General features: G+C 34.2%; 1 protein-coding gene across 2 annotated transcripts in view; it reads left to right on the forward strand.

The window, feature by feature from the left end:
• Vwa8 (von Willebrand factor A domain containing 8) overlaps window positions 1–21,524 on the forward strand; it is a 461,451-nt gene that overhangs the window by 278,536 nt on the left and 161,391 nt on the right. For both annotated transcript variants that reach the window (XR_007108713.1, XM_047552395.1), the window contains exons 27-29: window positions 12,199–12,307; window positions 14,073–14,211; window positions 16,893–17,092. Coding sequence is in view for 1 of the 2 variants with exons in the window: in XM_047552395.1 (XP_047408351.1) it covers window positions 12,199–12,307; window positions 14,073–14,211; window positions 16,893–17,092 (448 nt within the window). In the remaining variant the exon portion in view is untranslated. The remainder of the gene's footprint in view (window positions 1–12,198; window positions 12,308–14,072; window positions 14,212–16,892; window positions 17,093–21,524) is intronic.

Below are 21,524 nucleotides of genomic sequence, written 5' to 3' on the forward strand. Positions count from 1 at the left end.
GGGCGGGGTGAGATAGCTATTGACAGTACTGAAAAGAGAAGTGAAGTATGACTGTCCTAGTCCAGCCTGAATATGTATGTGGTTGTTCTCATTACAGATCATTAGCAAGGTTCCTTCCTATTCTAACATTCTTTGTACTTTAGTGTAATCTTAATGTTTCCCTAATCTGCAAAAACAATCCAAAAAATAAAGAAATAGTATAGTTTGTGCATCTCTAATTCAAAAATCCAAAATGCTTCAAAATCTGAAACTATTTGAGTGTCCAAATGATGCCACAAATGGAAAATTCCACACCTGGCCTCATGTGACAAGTTGCAGTCAAATCATAGATGCACTAAAAATATTAGATGGAATTGCCCTCAAGGTGTATTATAAGGTATACGTGAAACATAAATGAATAATATTTAGATTTGGGTTCTGTCCCCAAGATATCTCCGTATGTAATTGCAAATATTCTAAAATTTAAAAAAAAATTTCAAAACCCAAAACAGTTTTGGTCTCAAGCATCTTACCTTTATCCCCCTAGAATACCACACTGTTGATAGTAATCACATAGACTTCTGAAGATTTAAAGTTATTCCCATGCAGTCTAATATTTGACTTTGACTTTCTCTACCTTTTGCTGAATGTTTTGTTCTACTAGACCTTTAGACTGAACTTGTTCTTCAAGCCTGGTTCTGTCTGGCTCTGTAGGTTGTTTGTTGGTTGGAGAAGATCTTCTTTGGATTTCATTTCCTAGGGAAGAAGGGTAAAATGACTCAATTACTATTACTATCTTGTTACCCTGATAGACAGATTCTTATTGCAACCTGTTAATTTTCTTTTCCTCTAATTTAACCATAGTCCTTATTTAATGGGAGCAAAATTACATTGAGTCTAGAACAAAATGGGTATACTCACACTCAAGATGAGAATGGAAAGATAATTTGGCCACCTATTACCTATAGCTAAAAAGAGATATAAAGCAAACGTTGTAGCAGAAGGAAAATTTTTACACAAGAGATGACACTAAACCATTATTTGTATAATCATCTATACCTCCTTCTTCAGTTGAAATCATAATATACTTTAGCTTTTCAGAACAGTGATATCATCTTTCAAGAAATTTCCAAAGGAGAGATGCTATTACTTTCCTTTTTGTTTTCCTAAGTAGTGTAGTATTGTTACCTATCTCTAGGTTTCTGCACACTTTTTAAAGGCCTGATGTGATGAGACAAATTTAACTTGTCTTCTTGAATAAACTTTTTCCAAACATGGTATTTTCAAGGTGAGTTTTGCTGGGTGATTCTTTTACCTTGCTTGATCCCACCATAATGATTTACAATTATGTTTTCAGATCTTAGTAGTAGGATCAGCACTGGCTACCTAGCCCTCCACATAGCATTTACCTCTTTCCACTAGTGTTCCTGAGGTTGATTGGTTGGTTGATTGGTTGGTTTTTTGGTCCCTTTATAAATTTCAAATACATGAGAAAGCACGTCAAGGAGATGATAAACATAACCAAATAAGGATGCACACTGTTAGATAGTATTTTGTAAAATGTAAATATTATGCTTTATATGGGATTTGAGTTTTAATTCTGTGTTTTTTGGTCTCTAGAGCAGCAACTCATCAAGACAATCAATGGTGTGTGTTTTGTGTACATACATCCACTAATCTGACTTTTTTTTTTTTCAGTACTATAAGCAGAGATAGGAGGATTTGAGTTAAAATCTGAACTCTTGAGTTTTAAACATCATTGTTGGGGATATACACATACACACACACACACATATATAATAGAAGTAGGGCTAAACAGTCAACTAAAAGCATATAGATTATCTACTATAATTGAATATAGGTAGCTATAGATAAACATATAAACTTTTAAGTAAAGTTTGCTTGTTTTTCCCTTACATGAGCTTTTATTTTTGAAGCTTCTTTTATCTGAGAGTAAATATACTGCTAGCATGTTAGCACTTCCAAATTAAAAAGCGTGTTTCACAGCAATTTGCAAACTCTGTCATGCTGGGAACATTTGTTTTAAAGGATGAAAAAAATCCTGGTTTCTTTTTCTAAACATCCATTTTAAGTGACTTAGCTATTTTATCTTCAATTTGTGTACCATTTTCTCCACAACCATTCTTAAAATGAAGGAATTTGTCATCCTATAAGTCTGCAATGGAATGTGGATATTTTACTTCTAAATACAATTGTTATAACATTTGTAATGTCATAATAATGCACTAATGGTAATGTAATAATAATGATGATAACAGAAACACATAACTATGTGCCAAGCACAATTCTCGGTATTTTCTCTACACAAATTATATAATATTTTCAATAACCTATGGGGTGTGTGTGTGTGTGTGTGTGTGTGTGTGTAGAACTGAATTTTGTAGGTGAGGAATTTGAGGTACAGAGCAATCACGTATCTTGCCCATGGTTAGAAAGCAGGGGCATGGCTTTTGTATTTGCAATATTAATTCCAATTCTAAAGATGATATAAACAGATTGACATGATTATAGGTAATTTCTTTTTCTTTTTTTATTTTTACAGAGTGCATTTTGATTCACTGTACACAAATGGGGTACAACTTTTCATTTCTATGGTTGTCTATGATGTTGATTCACACCATTCATATAATCAAATTATTATTTAGAGACTGGAAGGTACTGTTGTTGCTTAAAAGAACCTTGGAATTTTAAGTAATCAAGTTGGAAATCATCATTGTCCATGATATTATATGCATATAAGAGACAAATTCTTAGTCTTCATAGAATTATGACAGATTCAGATTATTAGGTTTTAGTCATATTTCAAAATGAAAAATCAGCCACAAAGCTGAGGAATATAAACTTTGGACACAATAGTGATTATTTTAGAAACCTCTTTATTCCCAGTTAAATTTTCCTTTTTGTTATAATGGAGGATCTTGAAATAAAACACAAAGTAATTCATTTCAAAAAATAAGAATTCTAGAAAACTTTGCAAGCCTACCATGTGTGAGACATGCACTAGCCATTATTTCTTCCTGGTTTGGAACATGAAAACTATTAATGGATTTTTTTTTCCTTAAAGATTGTGATCATGTTATAATGAATCTCATACACAGGGAAGTTCTCCCCACTATCTGAAGTTATATTCTTGTGTTTTTCTCTCCCTGTCTTCCATAGGAGACACCCATCTATAAAATCCTTCTCTTTGCTCCAAATTCTTTGCTGTCAACTCTGTTGATTTATTTTACAATGCTTCTTAGTTTATTCTTTAACCACTTATTTTTCTTCTAAAGTACTTACTGCCTATTTATCACTGACAAACTAGATATGATCTACTAATCATTTACTTTATCAGTCAAGTAGAATTAAAATTTTAGACAAATTGAGAAGTTTTTTATATGTAGGCTTTCTTTATAAGACAGATTTACTGAATAAATAATGACATCCCATTTGTTTTTAAAATTAAAAAAAGAATGAAAATTCCTCTAATTCTACCATCCAGAAATAACTGTTAACAAATCCTTCTGGACCTTTCCTTATGATTGTGTGTTATTTCATGCACTGAGAAATTTTTCCATCATTTTTATTCTTTGAATCTTTCATCTTCATAGAAGACACATGTTCCTAAAAAGGGATTCTTTCTGAAACATTTCATTCTCAAGCTACTTTCTTGAAAAAGAAAAAAAAAAGTTATCTAAATGAATGAGATTTAATTATGTATAACACTTCTCTCCCATTTCTACTTTTATCTCCCATTCCCCTCAGTCCTTAGATTTTAAGGTGAAGATATTCTAACCACAGTAAATAGATGGACACATAAGGCATATGAGATACTCACATAAGGAATAAAAACATTTATATCAGTGCTTTGTGTCTTTATGCATATATTTAAATGTCATGTTGCTCTTCAAATATATAAAAATGCTCTCACCAGATAGTCTGCACATCTAAAAATGACTGTTATGTGTGACTACACTTTCAAAGTGTCCTATAGCTGGTGGAAAGCCCTATTAGAGCCTATAATTACTGCTCAGATGTCCTGTTGTTAGGCATTTTTTCACTGTTATCATTTGCTTTATTTAAAATGTTATAAAATCTCATTTTTCAGGAAAATAACTTTGAATTAATGAGTCTCAAACCATATTGGTCAGTGTTTTTATTAAATGTTTTTAATAGATGCACAATTTAACAATTTAAAAGCACAGTGGGGCTCAGTGGTAGAATCCTTGTGTAGCATGTGTGATCCTGAGTTCTGTCTCTAATAACAGAAAAGTAAAACAAAAATACAGTGGTAGCTGTAGTTGTCTTCCAGAGAAGTCCTAAAAGGAGCAAAGAAGGCCTCACTTACTTCTGTAGTATTTTAATGTTCTAAAATGTATATAATTTTCTATATTTTATTTTTAAAATGTCCGTTGAGTCTATGGGCACTGGAATTTTTCATTTTTGTTTGGTATTTAAGTACAATTAAAATTTTTAAACAGAGGTCTATTCTGAAATTACCGTTTCAGAATAGAAAGGCCAACTTTGCCTCCCATTATAGAAAAGCTTAGAACAGACTATGATGCCTACTCTGAAAGTGGAACCTTGGCACCTTACCAATGGCAAGTGAAAAATCAAGTTAGCCCCAGACATTTCTATATTTCAACACAGCGTGATTAAGTCTATGTGTTGGTAGGTATCAACATAAAAATATCATGTGAGAATAGACAGCTTATTTATTAATTTTGGTGTTAAGGATTGAACCCAGGGCTTTGCACAAGCTAAGCATGAGCCCTACCACTGAGTTACCTCCCTTTCTGATCCCCCACAAAACATTTTAAAGCAGCAGAAATGAAAGTAGTTGGTATTTATCACGTCCTTACTGTGTGCTCTAAGTACTTTACAAATATCAGTTCCCTAATGTATATAATTCCATTTTTTCTATTAGATAAGTAGTTTTTTTCCAATTTTCATTTTTCACCTATTAGTTGTTAAGAGTTGTGTGTGTGTGTGTGTGTGTGTGTGTGTGTGAATTTGTTACAGAGTAAGAAACTGAGTCTCAGGAGATATTAAATAACTTAGCAGTTTAATAAATGGCAGGGTGGGGATTTAACCACAGATTTGTGTGGTTCTAAACCCTATCATCTCTGGTTTATTCTACTGGTTCCATTAGAAAAACAATGCAGTGTAAAACTGGCTGTCAAGATTTCAAAAATAATGTCTTTCAGTCTGTTTCTTACCATTTTTTGTGAACATACATTAAATGTGATATACACACTACATTTGGCATTAATGGTTAGGCCCATTGTTTTAATCAGTTTCCTTTGAATTAATACCATTTGTCATTGATTCCAGAAGCAAATAAAAACATTCTTCCTTAAGGTGTGAGCAAATTCTCATAAACTTTTCTCCTGCCATAAGGACCTTTTTGGGGATTGGGCAAAAGTATTGACATTCACAAATTCTTTTTTTTTTTTTTTTTTGCGGTGCTGGGTGTTGAACCCAGGGCCTGTGCTTGCAAGGCAAGCACTCTACCAACTGAGCTATGTCCCCAGCCCCCACAAATTCTTCAAAATTAATAGAATAATTGTTTTCCAAGTTTCTCCTACAAAGGATCCTTTACTTAGTATTACCATCCTCAAATACATGATTATTAATATCATTAGCTTTAATGACTAGTCATATGTCCCTGTTCTTTATCTGGATCCCTGTGAGTCTATGTCATTGTAAGTTTGCCCTCTATCTTGGGACCAGTAACTCCTATGTTCAAAGGTGAAATGGACTATCGAGGAAAAGGAGTTACTTGAGCCCAAACAGATCTGGACAGACTTTGTAGGTAGGTACCTGCCAGGGAATCAAACTTGACCTTTTTATTCTTCCTACTCCTATATTCTATGATATACTATCCTTAATTGAATAGGGAAGTTGAATAAATAGTAACTCTTCTCCTTTATATCAGTAACCATTCCATTACTTTCTCAACCAGTCTCAGCATATGTTAATAGGATTCCCAATGATATTAGTTGAGAGTGTATTTTCTTTTTATAAAAGCTGTGTGCCATTACAGTGTGTGTTACAGGATCATGTTTAGTATTTATCTTTCTTTTCAGAGAGTGCCAGGTGTGTATATATGCAGACCAAAGAGCTTCATCTCTTTTGAAGTTGTTTTTGAAAGGATATCTGTCAAAAATTGATTTTCTGCTTTAAAGACTTATCCTATATAGTTGGGCCATCAACAGCAACTGCTGCTTCTCTAACAGAAAACAAATATGGTGTATTCAAAGTACCAGAAGCATCAAAAAGAACATCACTAGACTGGGCCTTTCTTTGGAGTAATTTCATTAGATTTCTATTTGAAAGTAGGAGTGATTATCAATTTACTTTTTATCCCATTAAAGTATAATAACCTCAGCCTACAGTTTTCAGCTTCTTTCCTGTCCCCCAAATGATTATATACACTAATTTTCTTTTTTGTAGTGATAGTTTTTACTAGTAAGTTCATAGTGTTGATCACGGAGTTCTAAGGTATTTTACTCTACATAATTTATTTTTATTTCATAAAAGAGCTCTTAGTTTTCAAAAATAAAAAGGTCTACAACATAATGACAGCTCAGAACTTTTATAAGCAGAGAGTGGTATTGGGTTTTATATTTTCATAGTCTTTGTCCTATATTCTCCTGTTATATCATGAAGTAACTTCACAGCCATCTCATTTGCTTCTAGTTTCTTTATGGAAGTGTAAAAGAAAATTTAAAAATATACCCAATCTACATAGAAATTTTTAAGAAGTATGAATCTTCTTTCATAGCATCTTAAGCAGTCTCACAGAATTATTCTTAATCCCTTAAATTTTTAAGTGAGGTTTTATAAAAGTCTGTCACCTGGCTAGATAGAAATCCCCAGTACTTGCCTATAGCTATCTCTTCCAAATATACTTGCAAAGCAGACTGCATCATTTGTTGAGCCTTCTAAGTGAAGGAAGACGTAGTCAGAATACAATGAAGAAATTTTCCATGGTAAGTTTGCAACTTGCCACTAAGAGGAGAAAACAGGTAGGTCAAAATATTGGTAGTTCTAACATATGTAAGTACTCATTCATTTAACAAATGCTTCCTTAGCACTGACGTGGCAAACTCTAAATGGGGAGTAAGAATTATAAAGACGAAGAAGACTCAGTATCTGCTTTCCAGGATGTCACAATTAATTTAAAAAGCAGTCAGGTAAACAGACTTGTGTTATATTAGAGCTGTACAGAGGGAGCAAAGAGGCAGGCTTGCTGCCATTGCCCTTGAGGAGAGGTAGTGAGGATGAGGAAGTAGAGTCTTTAAGGATGACTACGCATTCCCTAGGCAAATAAAGAAGGGAGGACACTTCAAGCAGAGAAGGTTCAAGAAAGCATGATGCATTTTTGAAAGTGCAAGTAGTCTGCTGACTAACACACAGGGTTAAGTGAGGGCATGCTGGGTGGGGAGACTGACTGGAATAAAAGAGCCAAAGGAGTCATAGGATTCTAAGCCAGAGAGTAGCATGGTCAGATTTAATTAAGAACAACCATTTTTGTCTTCTGAAGACAATAAACTGAAAGGTGGTGAACCTGAACATAGACTATTGGGAGACAGTTGCAACAATCTGGGTGATGATGTATGTTGTAGCTATGGCAATGATAAAAAGGGATAGCAGTGAGAAAGAATTAGGTGGTGGAAGTAATGGATTCTAAATGTCAGAGATTCAGATGAGGAAGATGTAAGCTTTACTCTCATTGGATCAGTAGTTTAATAAGGAAAGCAATAAAACTATCAACCTCATGATGCAATGTCATATTTGAAGTGCTGCATTCACAGTAGAGTTCTCGTCCTATGAATCCTTCCTGTGGGAAATACAGAAAATTTTTCTCTTGGAAAATTTTTAACCATTGGGAAAGTTTTAGTCTCAGTCATTCTGTTGTGGATGATTATTAAAAGAAAGAATATAGATTCAAAGTCACTAAGATGTGGTTGATAAAGTAGATGGCAGAAAGGGAGATTTTTTGCAGTACAATTTGAAGAAAGATGAAGGAAAGTAAACCCAGGCCCCAGAACTGTAGTCTGGCAACTTCTGTGAGGAGAAAGAAAACCAGAAATGTGTGGAGCAAGCTGACAACATCTGCTTTGGCACAGGGTAATGCTGGCCAACAGCGCCGAGACTGCACAGTGTCATTCTGGGACTTGGGGAGTGTATTTGAGAAGTACCTGCCAAGAATAGCAAGTTTTCTTCAAATCTTTTCCATCTCATGCATCCAAATTACTCTGCATTTCTGTGACCTCTGCAGGATCTAGGTGGCAGAGGTGTGCAAGTCATAAGTCATTAAGTGAAAGCCATAATATCTCAATGTAGAACCAGGCACAGAAAGGGAAAACATACATACCCATGTGCATATCATTTTCAGCAAAGTTAATTGGCCAGCGACATATGAGACTGTAGGGAAGGATGACTCTGAAGTTTCTAGCAAACAAGGGAGGATATTACTGGGAATTAATAGTACTCATTATTACTAATTTAATGTGTTTAAAGGCACTTTTGTATTTCCTCTCTAATGGGCTGACTCTTTCATTCGGTAAATATAAAAATAATTATCAGGGATTTCATAGATTCACTTTTGACCTACTCTTCCTAAAATTGTATTCTCTCTCCTGTCTTAAATATGAAAATTATAGATTCTATAGAATTATAGATTCTACAGAACTCTATTCCTAGAGTTTCATATGCATAAATTTACTTAGAAACCAAGGAGAGCAGGGGGTTTGTTTGGCCCAGAAATAAATGTAGAAAGGGGATGCATTTGGATTGTATGTTCAGAATGAGAAGGCTCTCACCAAGGAGGCTAGAGCAGGAATACTGTGCCAAAGGAATGACCTCCAGGATGCACGGAAATGCCTGGCATGTTAAAGAACAGCAATAAGTAGTTCAAGGTAGGACTAAGGCATAGATTGGCTGGAAAATAAGAGGATGGAGTGAGAACTGAAGTTAAAAGTATCTGTTAGGAATATTCTTGAAAATCTTCAGTGAATTCAATTGGACAACATGAAAATTTTTACCAGAGGTTAGACATAAAATATTAGGAATGAGTGAGGCACATTAAAATTGAAATAGTCCTATTTCTTCTCAAAAATGGTAATGATTGTCAAGTTTATGAGTAGATGGAACTACCCTGAAGGGTTCCATTATTCCTGTGAAAATTAGTAGTTCTTGTGGTATGGCAGTGTTTTAGGAATTGTTGATAATAGGTATGTCAACAACTTCCAATTGCATAATGTCCCTAAAAAGATCCAAATCTTTTTCATGTGTTTTCCTTCATACTCCAGAAATAGTTTTGGCAAAGGTTCAGAGAAGGCAGAAATTTGCCAAAACATGCTCTTTAAAACCCTGGCTCACCTCTTTATGGAAGCAGTCTGAGACAAATCTCTTATATGTCATTCAGATAATGTGATTTGACTTTGCTGTCCGTATGCATCATGTTATGAAGTTTTTCCTTTCTGCAACTTACTCGAGTACTATAATTTGACCTGAGTCATAATTTTCATATCTGCCTTTCTTTTAGTTAAAATTTTTACTTCCAGATCTTTATTATTACTTCCACAAGGGATTGAGAAACATCACAACATGTGAATTAAAATACATCATTGTTTTAACAAGCATATATGCGTGAATGACACTGAGGATAAAAAGCAGTGCTATTTATAGGCCTTAAGTTCATTCTCCTCCTCTCTTAAAATCAAATCCAGATATCATTCCAGCTAAGACTTTAACAAAATTAAGCAATACAACAGAATCTTAAAACCATGGAAAATACCATTATTGTTTCAATCAAGTCAGATATAAAAACTGAAATCTGGTAGAGTTGGATGACAGATTTCAGTTATAAAGTGTTTTGCTAATTGGATATTAATTTAGAGGTACCCCAGATTAATATTGAGTGTGCTTCAAATTCCAAAGCTTGCTCATGCACCCAAGTATAATACTTTTCTTTCCCCTGACTACTAACGTACTGAAGGGGAGAAAGCCAGGAATGGTCGATTTTTTCCACAGCTTGTTGGGAGGGCTTAGTGGGAGAAAAATAAATGAGGGGCTATGGTTTACCTCTGTTGGCCAGCAGAGTCCATATTAAGAGTCTAGAGAAAACACTTCATGTGACCAAGGAACAGGGTGGAGTCAGTTTGATTGTGCAACTCCAGTACACCCTGCTTGTGCGTCTTTCAGTTGTAGTTGTCATTGCCAGTAGAATCTTGTTATGTGGTTCCGGAATAGATTCTATATGGGGTACCTGAAGGTCCTTCCCATATTCTGCCAACCAAACAGCCAGTGCTATTTTTATATAGAGCCAGGCAGCCTGTAATTTCCTTGACTGTTATTTAGAATGAGTTGGCAAGCTCAAAGCAGACTTTATGAACATCCCTGGCATTGTCAGTAGAAACTGGAAGTTGAGCAGTTACTTTTTCTCAAATGGATGAAGGGGTGTCCCCCACCCTTTTCAGTATCTGAATGTTATTTTTGTAAGATTATCAATGGATACATTAAATGTGTGTATGTATGCACATGCATATGCTGGGGATCATACCCAGGACCTTGCATATTATATTGTTAGGTAGTGTTCTATCAGTGAGTGACATCCCTAGCCCTCTTTGCATTGTTTTATTCTGTGTCTTCTCTGCTGAAGAATAATTAATGTGTCTCCTTCCCTTATTTTTCTGCTTAGATATTTGGAGACCTAATTTTCCTTTATGAGAGCAAATTAAGAATATAGTTCATTCCCTAAACTAGGAGAGAGAGATCCTGATCTTTGCTTATATTTTAAAGATCTCCCCTATTGACACAACAGTGCATTTTCATAACATTCAAGAAATAAGATTATAGTCAATGCTCTAACTCATCACTGCCCCACCCCCAGCACCCTCCACACTTTTTGCCAGTGAAAAGATGAAAGTACATGGGTCACAAATCAGTATAATTGTTCAGGCACTTAAAAAGTTATTTTGGATGACAAATATTAAAGCATATGTGTCCTTTTGAGAGAACTGTCATATGACTTAGAAGAATTTCAATGTAAATTTCTTTTTCTTTTCTCTGTGTCAAGCATTAGCATTTCAAAGGGACAAAAAGTATATTCCACCAGAATGTTTAGATTTTTATTTTAAGCAAAAAAAAAAAAAAAAATCAAAGTGTAATATGATCTTATTAAGCATATGGAAATACTATGTCAGACTACTTCTTTACTTAAAATTGTTTCTTAATGTAAATCTGTACTCTTAATGACCATTAAACTCACTGCAAGCACCTTTAAGTTTGTAGCCATGTGCCTATTAGTTTTAGAGAACTTGAAAGTACAAGTCATTTTTTTGGACTCAATTTATCATGGAATAAGAAATTTCTAACACGTTAAATGACAAATCAATGACTCCTTTTTTAAAAGAGTCAAATAAAAAATTAGTGTAATTAGGAAGTGAAGGCTTTATTCTCAAATTTGTAATTTTAGACTTCAACTTTGTCATAATTGCTTTGGTAAGTTTAAAAACTGTTTCAAATAAAATAAACATAGAATGATTCCATTAGAAGTTAGAATCATAGCTCCCTTGGTGGGAGTAACTATGAATTGTGGTCCCAGGAGAGCTTCTGGATGTGGTGATGTGCTGCTTCTTTGGGTACTGGTTCAGATGTGTTTAGTAACAAGTAACACACTTACGTAGGCATTTCTGTATGGATATTATGTATCAAGCAAAGTGAAAAAGTTAAAATGCCAAAATAAAGTCTATGAAACTTTCCTTACACAACTTACAAACATGGGCCTAATAATATTGCACACTAGTTATTACTTGATTCAAAACTGAAAATAATAGACTGAAAATTTTGATAGTTTGTTCCAATTTTTAAAAATGACTGCCTGTGCTCTACTTGCTCTACTAGAAATATATATGTAGTTACTGGACATTTTGCCAATTCAAGGGGAAAAAAATGTGAATCTTAATTATATTTGTCTTTGAGGTAAAAATGGGATAGTACTTTACCTTCTGATTTTCTAAAATGTGAAATCTTTTTCATCTTAATGCATATTCTAATCATCATGTTTTTTAATAAAATGAAGCATAATTCCCTTATAAGCAAAGCATTCTTCAGATTTATTTGTGTGGTTGATAATAGATGACTCATTATTTTTTCTTATGACTTGGAAACAAGAATATTCATTTTTCCAATCATCCTTGACAGGTTGCCTCTGCCAGAGCAGACATTCATGGGCTACTGGACGATTGGTCAGGCAAGAAATGGAATGCAAAAACTCTTGTGTCCAGCAGAAACTCATCATATAGACATAAAGGTTGATATCTTTATTATTTTCTCTCAAAATATTGACTTAACAAAATTTTCCATGTCATCCCTGGAGAAAATCCATACAATAGATCTTGCAGAAACAACTTGTTCTGACTTTTTTTTTTCCTTTTTTTTGGGTTCTGTTCTTTCAGATCTCTTTAGTCTACAAGAAACTCAGTGTAGACAGTTCCTAATGTCCATATAGAATTTCTAAGAGCCAGTCTATATTTTAGGACACTCAAGTATATTTTCCTAGGACTTTTTCCTAGGATTTTTACTCTATTATATTTGTCTTTACTTTGTGATTGCTAACAGGGTTATAACTTTGTGCTTTTTGAATTGTCTGCCTCTTTTTAGCCAACATTGTTGACACATAATGTTTTCATATGTAAAGGAAAGGGAAAGAGCATTAGTCATTAGTTGTAATTAAAATTACTCTAGGTATTTCAAGCAGAAAGGAGTTTACCATAGGAAATAAGGTATAAGGTGCTTGTAAAATCATTAGAAGGAGAGGAAGAATAGCAGTCAGAGGCAATGCTGGATTTAACAGTTTCAGGGTCAATGATTCTGCAACTCTGTCATCCTGCAGCTGGGAACTGCACAGGAAGGCAGAGTCAGCAAACTTTTTCTGTAAATGCCCAAAAAGTAAATATTGTAGGCTTTGTGGTTGCACAGATTCTGTTGCAACTACTCAAGTCTGCCACTATAACGCAAAAGCAGTCATGGCAATATATAAACAAATGGATGTGGTTGTGTTCCGCTAAAATTGTATTTATAAAAACAAGTAATGGGTCAGACTTGCCCTGTAGGCCATCATTTATCAAATTTTCAATAAAACACAGAATCTCTGCTTTTATTTTTAAATCTTCCTTGTCTGCTATGGCTGCAGGAAGATGCCCACTACCTTTGTTCTGTCTTCCAGATCTCATGCAAGTGTATTTAATTGGCAGAATCAAAATCACTTCCAAAATCTTTCTCAAGGGAGTGTGAGGAATGCACTTTTTAGCTTTCCAGTCCCTGATGCACAGACTAGATCAAATGAGATGGGACATGGATGCCAATATCTAGCTCAAATATTTTTGACTAAGGATAATAAGCATGCAAATCATTGAAATATTAGTTACATCCATAGTGTTTTTCCAGGAACTCTAAGTACCCAGTACTAATATTCATAACATCATTCATTTAGTTTCTCTGTTTATGTTTATTATTGAATAATTATCACCATGTGTGAAATACTCTTTCAAAAGTAACATTAATGATTGTCAGTAAATATGGTTTTAAAAAATTCATTTCAAATGTCACATTTTTTCACATTTCATTTAAAAGACTCACATTCAACCCTTACATTTCTTTGTCATGATGTAAAAAATTATTATTTACAAAGAAAATATTTAGACCCTGGTTCATTAATTTATAAATTATTCTGGTTTGGACAACTTTTTAAGTCCTGATGTTTGGAGTTTGAAATGGGCTCTTTGTTTGGCAAGGAATAAAGTAGTGAGAAATCCTGTGGGATTTTACATCTGGTATACTTTGTGATTAAAAACAAAAGAAAATGAGAAATCATTAACTAAGATAGCATATATGAAAAGCATTTATAAGTACAAGTACATGGAAATATTGTTATAAGTACTATGTCAAAAAATAAAATGTGGAGTAGATCTATATTAAATACTTGAATATAAATTCTGTATTTTGGAAGAACTTTAGCTTTTCTACAATTTTATGACTACCTAAATTTCTTAATTCAAATAACTAATTTATTATAGGGTCCAGTGTTTATGAACATACAGAAGTATCCAATAGAAAGACATGAAAAGAGATCCCTAAACTTTACTGAAGAATGTGCCTCCTGGAGGTTACCATTGGATGAAATTAATTTAATTTGTGACATTGCTACATCAAATGGTATGTCGTTTATTTTTAATCTTTTATTCCTATATTGATTTTTAAAAAGGGATTAAAATATTATCTAGATAGCATAGAGTCTATGATATACTTGGTGACTGTCATTCTTGGATTGGATAGCAATAATATGTAATTTAGAACTAATTTCCTCTAACAACCTAACAAAATGCCATTGTGGAATCCACATAAGCACTGCTGAGTTTGTATGCATATGTCTGTTTCTCATTACAATTGTAGCATGAAGTTAAACACACCCAGGCGTGTGCTAAAAATAGAAGAGAAAAAGAAAAGGAGAAACACTGGATTTTTTGGCTGGGATTCCAGTTTGGTGATTGCATGAACCACAAAAGCTGGGCCAGAGTGATTTGCAGTTGCTAAACTTTTCATTGTAAAGAATGGCAAATAAAAAATGGGAACTGTTGGCATCTGCATTTCTGGACTACTGCCATTACTTACTGATTGATGCAGGAGGCCCTGAGTACCTTTTGGCAACAGTTCTTCAACTGAAGTCAGTTACTAAGGCAATATAAACAGACGATGTAGCTGGGGGAAGGGAGAGTCTCTCCAGCGTGACTTAGGATGGGAATTGTTGAGGCAAAGATGAGTATCTTGTTTTTGTTCCTTTAAGTTTTATGGATATAGTTTATTCCCCAAATCAGCTATTTTTGAATAAAAGTATGTTTAAAAATATTTACAGGTTTTTTATTGTTGTTGTTTGCTTGTTTTGGGTAGAAGATTGATGTTCTTAAGGTTATTTAATATTTGCTTGTAAAGTGAAAGTATGAGATTTTATTAAAAAAAATTTGAACTCTGACCCTTGCCTCATATTCAGGAATCATACATAAGTGTGCTATGGTCCTCTGCCTATGGCAGATGGTAAATCAGTTGTACACTTCTGCCATTAAACCTAGTCTAGCATTCAGGCCGACTCTGCCTGTCAGTCAGAGGTGGCCTTGAAAAATGTGACCCATTTGCTGTCCCTGAAAGAATTTAACCCTCTTATTTCATTATTTGCCACATTTTTGTTATTTTATTTCTTGGTGTTTTTGTGTATGTGTGCATTTTACCTATTCTGCACTTCTGAGAGAAAAGAGTTAGAATTGGAGTTATTTTTATATCTATGAGTTAGAGCCAAAGACCAAATGGAACTTAATACCTACAGTAAAAGAGAACAATTAATAAATTTATTAACTACATTTGTCAACATTCTCACTGTATTTTCCATTGCACTACACTGTGCAGAAAGGTGCTCAATAAATGTTCAATTGAACTTACTTATGTTCACAGTGGGAGCATTAAAAAAGTTTATAAATTAAAAATTCCATGGTTCTGTCTGATATTTGTAACTGTAACACACACAGTTCACGTTGTCTCCTAAATAATATACATCTTCTCTAGCCTTTCTGTTTATGGATATTTCTTTTTTTGTTGTTGTTTTTAGTTTTGGTACTGGGGATTGAACCCAGGGACGCTTGACTCCTGAGCCACGTCCCCGGCCCATTTTTTAACATTTTATTTAGAGACAGACTTGCTAAAGTTGCTTAGAGTCTTGCTAAGTTGCTGAGGCTGGCTTTGAATTCACAATCCTCCTGCCTCAGCCTCGCGAGCCACTGGTATTACAGGGATGGGCCACTGAGCCCAACATTGACGGCTGTTGCTTACTGATGTTAGCTTGTTGTTTTAAAGTTAGTATTTGTAACATACCTGTATGTAATATGGCTATTATATACTAACTTTGTACATATGGCATGTGTTCATGTGGTCTATATTTTCTAGGATAGTCCCAAATTTAAATATATGTCATTGTCATACTTTGTGTCTGAATTTTGGGTTCAGAAATATGGCCATAATAAATAGATATCTGGATAATGGGTCATACAGATAGCATTTATTAGACAAAAGCAGCTTAATTCCTTGCCTCAAGGCACTCACATAAGAGATTATGGGAAGTTTGATCTAGAGATTGGTTACTTAAAGGGAGGAGCTCAAACCAGCAGTCTCTACATCTCTTAAGAGCTGTTTGGATGGACAGAATCTGCACCCCTACCAGACACTTAACTGAGTCAGAATCTGCATTTTTATTAGTTCCCCAGATGATTCATAGCCATTTTAAACTGGAAAAACACTGGTATAAAGTTCAGAAAATGGACCTATGGAAGTACTCTGACTGAGGTGATAGAAATTTTGTGTAAGGAATACTGAAATATGAACAAAAGTTTGGAACTGAAGATCCATAAGGCTAAGATTTTTAAAAGTGGAATTAATTAAATTAATTAAATTCTAAATATCTAGTAACTATCTAGAAAACAAAAGATCAACAGATAGAAAATATTGATGAACTATTGTTATTCTGAAACACAAGGGAAAAGAGAAAACAGATTTTCACTGGAACACAAGGGAGAATTTCCTGACATTAAAAATTATTAACTAATTAATGATGTTATCAGGAGATATTATGGCCTTTTCTTGGGAACAAATAGATATACCCGGAATAGATAAGCATGCCTCTACATTTAGGATAGGAACTAAGCTGCTTTTCATGTCTTTTCAGTTTAATCAGTGAAATCATCTGCTAGTTTCAAATCTGTGCTCAAACCTCATAATTCAATTTTTCCTAGGCCTCTTGAACAATTGGTAAGTCATTTGCAAGTCACTAAATTAACACCTTTTTGCCATTTCAGAAAATGAGGAAAATACTCTGTATGTAGCTACATGCAACCCTGTTTCCTTATACTTTATGAATATGACTGGGGAAAGTTGCTTCTTTGTGGACTTTTATGACATCTTTCCAAGAACTGCCGGTGGAGTTTGGCACCCATTTGTGACAGTGGCACCACTGGGAAGTCCTCTCAAGGGTCAAGTTATCCTCCATGAGGAACAGGTACACTGGGCTACTCATATGCTACAATTATGGTAAAAGTAACTTACATTAAGAAAAAGACAAGAATAATTTGCAACCTAAAACTGAAAATACGTGCTTTTTTAATGATTAAAAAGAGGACACGTCCAGTGTTATATTTTATCAGTTCCACAAAGGTAGGATACTGTCTTGCTCTCTGTACCAATTTCAACAGAATTTTAAGTCTGGAAACAGGTCAATCAGGGTTTTTCAGCCTTGCCACTTTTGGTATTTGGAGCCAGATAATTCTTTGTCTTGAAACTTGCTCTCTCTTAGGAGAGAGAGCCAATAAACAACCAAACCAACAAATAAGCATGCCAATTTCAGATAGTAAAAAGTGCTATATAGAAATAGTGACATCTGAGGAAGTGATGGAGAAGTAGGAAAGAGTTGGGAGGGTGAACAGTGCCAAAAAGAGTGCTGAGATACCTTCTATGAGAAGATGACATTTTATCTGAGACTTAAATGATATTCTTTATGTAGAAATAGCAATGTAAATACATTGCATGGAATACACTGGAATTCCTTAGAATCTAATGGTGCTCAGGTTCCATCTATCACTTCTAGAGATTAGTACACTAAGATAGCACTGATAAGAAGTACAGATATCCAGATTCATGCTAAAACTAATTCCAAACAGATGCTGCAGCTCCAAAGACAGATGCTATAGCTCGATGAACAAGACAACAAAAATTCTTGTCCTAAAAACTTATATTCTGGTTCATGAAGATAGACAATAAGCAAAATAAATAATTAAACTATATCTGGTGAGAAGTTCAGTTGCAAGAGACAGAAGATTTCCATTTAAAATAAGGTGGTCAGAGCTTACCTAATGAAAGGTTGGCAACAAAGATCTGATGGAGGTAAAGAGGAAACAGATTTCTTGAGGAAGAGAGTTCCATACAAAGGTAATCATAGATTCAAAGACCCAGAGGCTAGATCATGCCTAATTATTTTTAAAGAAGCGGGGTGGAAGCCTGGAGGTGTAGCTCAGTTGGGAGAGGGCTTGCCTAGCATGTGTCACTGCCAAAAAAAAGAAAAGATGATGATGCAAAGAAGTGTACGTGGAAGTTGGAAGATTGAATGAGAGGAAAAGTAAGAAGTGAGGTAAAGAGGTTATTCAGAGACTGGAAGAGAGGGCAGTGGGAAGCAGATTGTGTAGAACCTTGTAGGTCGTGGAAGGTTCTGGTCTATGACTATGAGTAAAAGGAGGAGGTGTTAGAAGTTTTTTGGCAGAGGAGAGCATGATCTGACATATTTTAAAAGAATGTCTATGGTTTCTCAGTGGTGAATAATCTGTAGGTGCTAAGGAAGAATGAGAGGAATTAGTTCAGAGATTTTTTTGTCATGATCCAGGCAAGAGATAATGGTGGTTTAGAGAATGATGGAGGTCTTAAATAATGGTTAGATACTGGATATATTCTGAAGGTAGAGTTAACAGGATTTTCTAACAAAATAGTTGTATGGGGTGAGAGAGAATAGACTCAAGAGCAATTTCAAGATTTAGGGTCTGAGCAACTTGGAAGGAGTTGTCATTAACTGAAATGGAGAAGAAGGAATCCGTTATGAGGGAAATTCAGATGACATTTGATTAAATTTGAGATATCTGTTAAACTTTCAAGTAAATGATGAGACTGGAGTTCAATGGGGAGGTCAGAACTGGAAATATAAATTTGGGAGTCATTGGCAAATAAATGTTATTTAAGTCATGAGATTGAAAGAGATCACCGTGGAGTGAATGTAGGAAGAGAAAAGTCCAAACACTAAGTCAAGAAATCAAGGACATGAAGACAGAATCAATGGTAGGGATTGAGGATGAGTGGCTGGTGAAGTAGATAGATAAACCAGGGTGCGAGGTATCCTGGAAAGGCAAGTGATGAAAGTCTCAAGGAGAAAGATGGATTGTTAAATGGTGATAGTATGTCAAGTAAGGAATTACTACATTATCTTATGTAATTCTTTTAACTGTGCCCCCACCTCAAGTAGCTGTTAGCTTATTTACAAATGAGAACACCTGGCTCAGAGTTTAACGTTTCCTGTAGATACACAGCCATACCGAGATTCAAGCCAGTTGGACTGACCCACAAGAATTAAAATTTACCTACCCTCTTACTTACTGTAGGTACTTGGAAAAAGAATACTATAGTGTGAAAAATTAAAAAGGGTTCATAATAGGAAAATATTAAAGAAATGCAGCATTGTTACCTGTAAGTAACACTAATAAACAATACTTTTAGATTTTATTTCAAGAGGAATATTTAAGTAAATAAAATGTTACTAACTCATTGAGGAAATAAATAAACTTTAGTTGTTGCCTAAATAATAATCATAAATTCTAAGTTAAGATTTTTCTCGGTTCATTTTTTTTTGTTTTATTTGTTTTTCCCACTTTCATTTTCTACTAGAAACAGAGTTCATCCATATGTAGATATTGCTTATAAAAGTTCATGTCCAGCAAATTGGAATAATGATTTTATTTTATTGTAAACAACAAAATATGAATGTCATTGTTCTGAATCCTATATCTAGAAGAATCATTAAAAGCACATGATATGTTAGTGATTTTTCATTTAGTAAGTCAATCAAATTTGGATGAGAAATGAAATTTGTAGTATTTATTTAAACAGTTCTGCCAGATTTTCGTCTGTCAAATTAACTGTCAAATTTCATTTACAAAAAAATTCTGTAACATTATCAGATTTTTATCTTCACAGCAAGTGTTTCATTTTCTCAGAAAATCCAATTATTTAGCAATATTGTCGATTAATATTCTGTTTGATCACAATGACTTTCATTAAAGGAAGTATATTTTTCACTGAAAAACTGCGCTGGGTGTCCATAACCAACATCTTGTCTCCTGGCATCTTATGCATTGCCTTACTTATCCTTTTGGCCACAGTGTCAACGGTTTTTCAGAAAGGAGCTTAGGGTGTGTGGATGCTTCAGTGTGTGGATGCTTCCACTATCCTGTCCTCCAAACTTTCCCAGAGAGGATATCTTAGGTGTCAGTTTTATAAGATGGGCCGGTTGCGAAAACAGACCTGTTAATTCCATATAAATAGCTCACAGCTGTGAAATTTAACAACTGATAAATAATTCTAGTGGAATGGGAATTGGGTACACTGTCATCAATTTCTTCTTCCTCAGCCTGCCCTCACTGAAAATGAAGCTGAAATATTGTACTGCCATGAGTGTACCTAGTCCTTGTCTTCTTAAAATAAAGCTTTGCTGCAGATGCACTCCATTTTAGTTTTAAAAATTGCTCAAAAATTCCTTGCTAAAATAAAATCTTTAGTGAGGAAAGGAAAACTTTGCTATGCCTAAAAATAAAGACCCTCCCCTTCCTCCACCCCCCATGGAATTATTTATTACATCTGCACAGAGTTTAGAATTTCAGACTTGGGGACATGGAGGTCATCCAGAGGTTACTTTTCTCCCAGTCAAATACAAACATAATAAAATTACTCACTTGCTTCTCCTCCCTGCCCTGCTTAAAGGAACACCAAAGCCACAGTTACATGTACTCATGTGTGATGTGAAATTCTATTTTTAAACTCAGACAGAATATATCATTAGTCATTTACAGAAAGAAACCATTAACATCTAAAAGGATGGAGCCATAGAACTCCTTCATGCTGCCAATTGCTTATAAAACTAATAGTAAATATAGTCATACCTGCAAATATATATGTTTTCTGTCACTTAGAAAGATACAGTTTTTCAGTTCACTTATGCCAGGTTATGAATATATAAGTTTTAGACCCTAAAAGGAATACAAATGGGAAACTTCATTAACTTTCTGCTTAAACATATCTTTAGTCATCTACTTATTTGTTAGTCTAATTGTTTTTGGGGGGACAAAGCATTATTTTAGGACTTTCTTTTAAGAGTTAATATCTCAGATTGCTTATGTGCTAAGAATTTATGTTAATGTTATAATACTCTTCATCCAAGAACGGCTTCTTTGCTAAAACATACTCAAAAAATGGTTAATCTAGAATGGAGACTATAAGTTTTTGACATATTTATACATTTTCTTAAGAAAAACTCTAAGTTATCACTACCATTTTTAGAATTTTTACCAACTTTAGAATGCCAATGAACAATACTTCTTGATTTTTAAATTATATTTCTAACATTCTTAGTGGAGATTTACATATTTATAGAATGATGTATTTCAAGAGTGATGTTTGTGGAAAAATTCAAGTTTTCTCAACATACTCAGTAAAATTTTTTAAATACAATCAAGTTTCAATGTATGGTCAGATGTGAACTATGTGGTACAAATACTATTTCATTCTTGAGTACGTCAATAAAGTTAACTGGTAAAATAAATATGAAACCACACTATAAGGTACTAGATTTGCAGCTGAATCATTAATATTTTTATTCTTGTTTTTACTTCTCCAACCCC

Source organism: Sciurus carolinensis, chromosome 5 (assembly GCF_902686445.1).
Source record: "Sciurus carolinensis chromosome 5, mSciCar1.2, whole genome shotgun sequence".
Taxonomy (NCBI): Eukaryota; Metazoa; Chordata; class Mammalia; order Rodentia; family Sciuridae; genus Sciurus; species Sciurus carolinensis.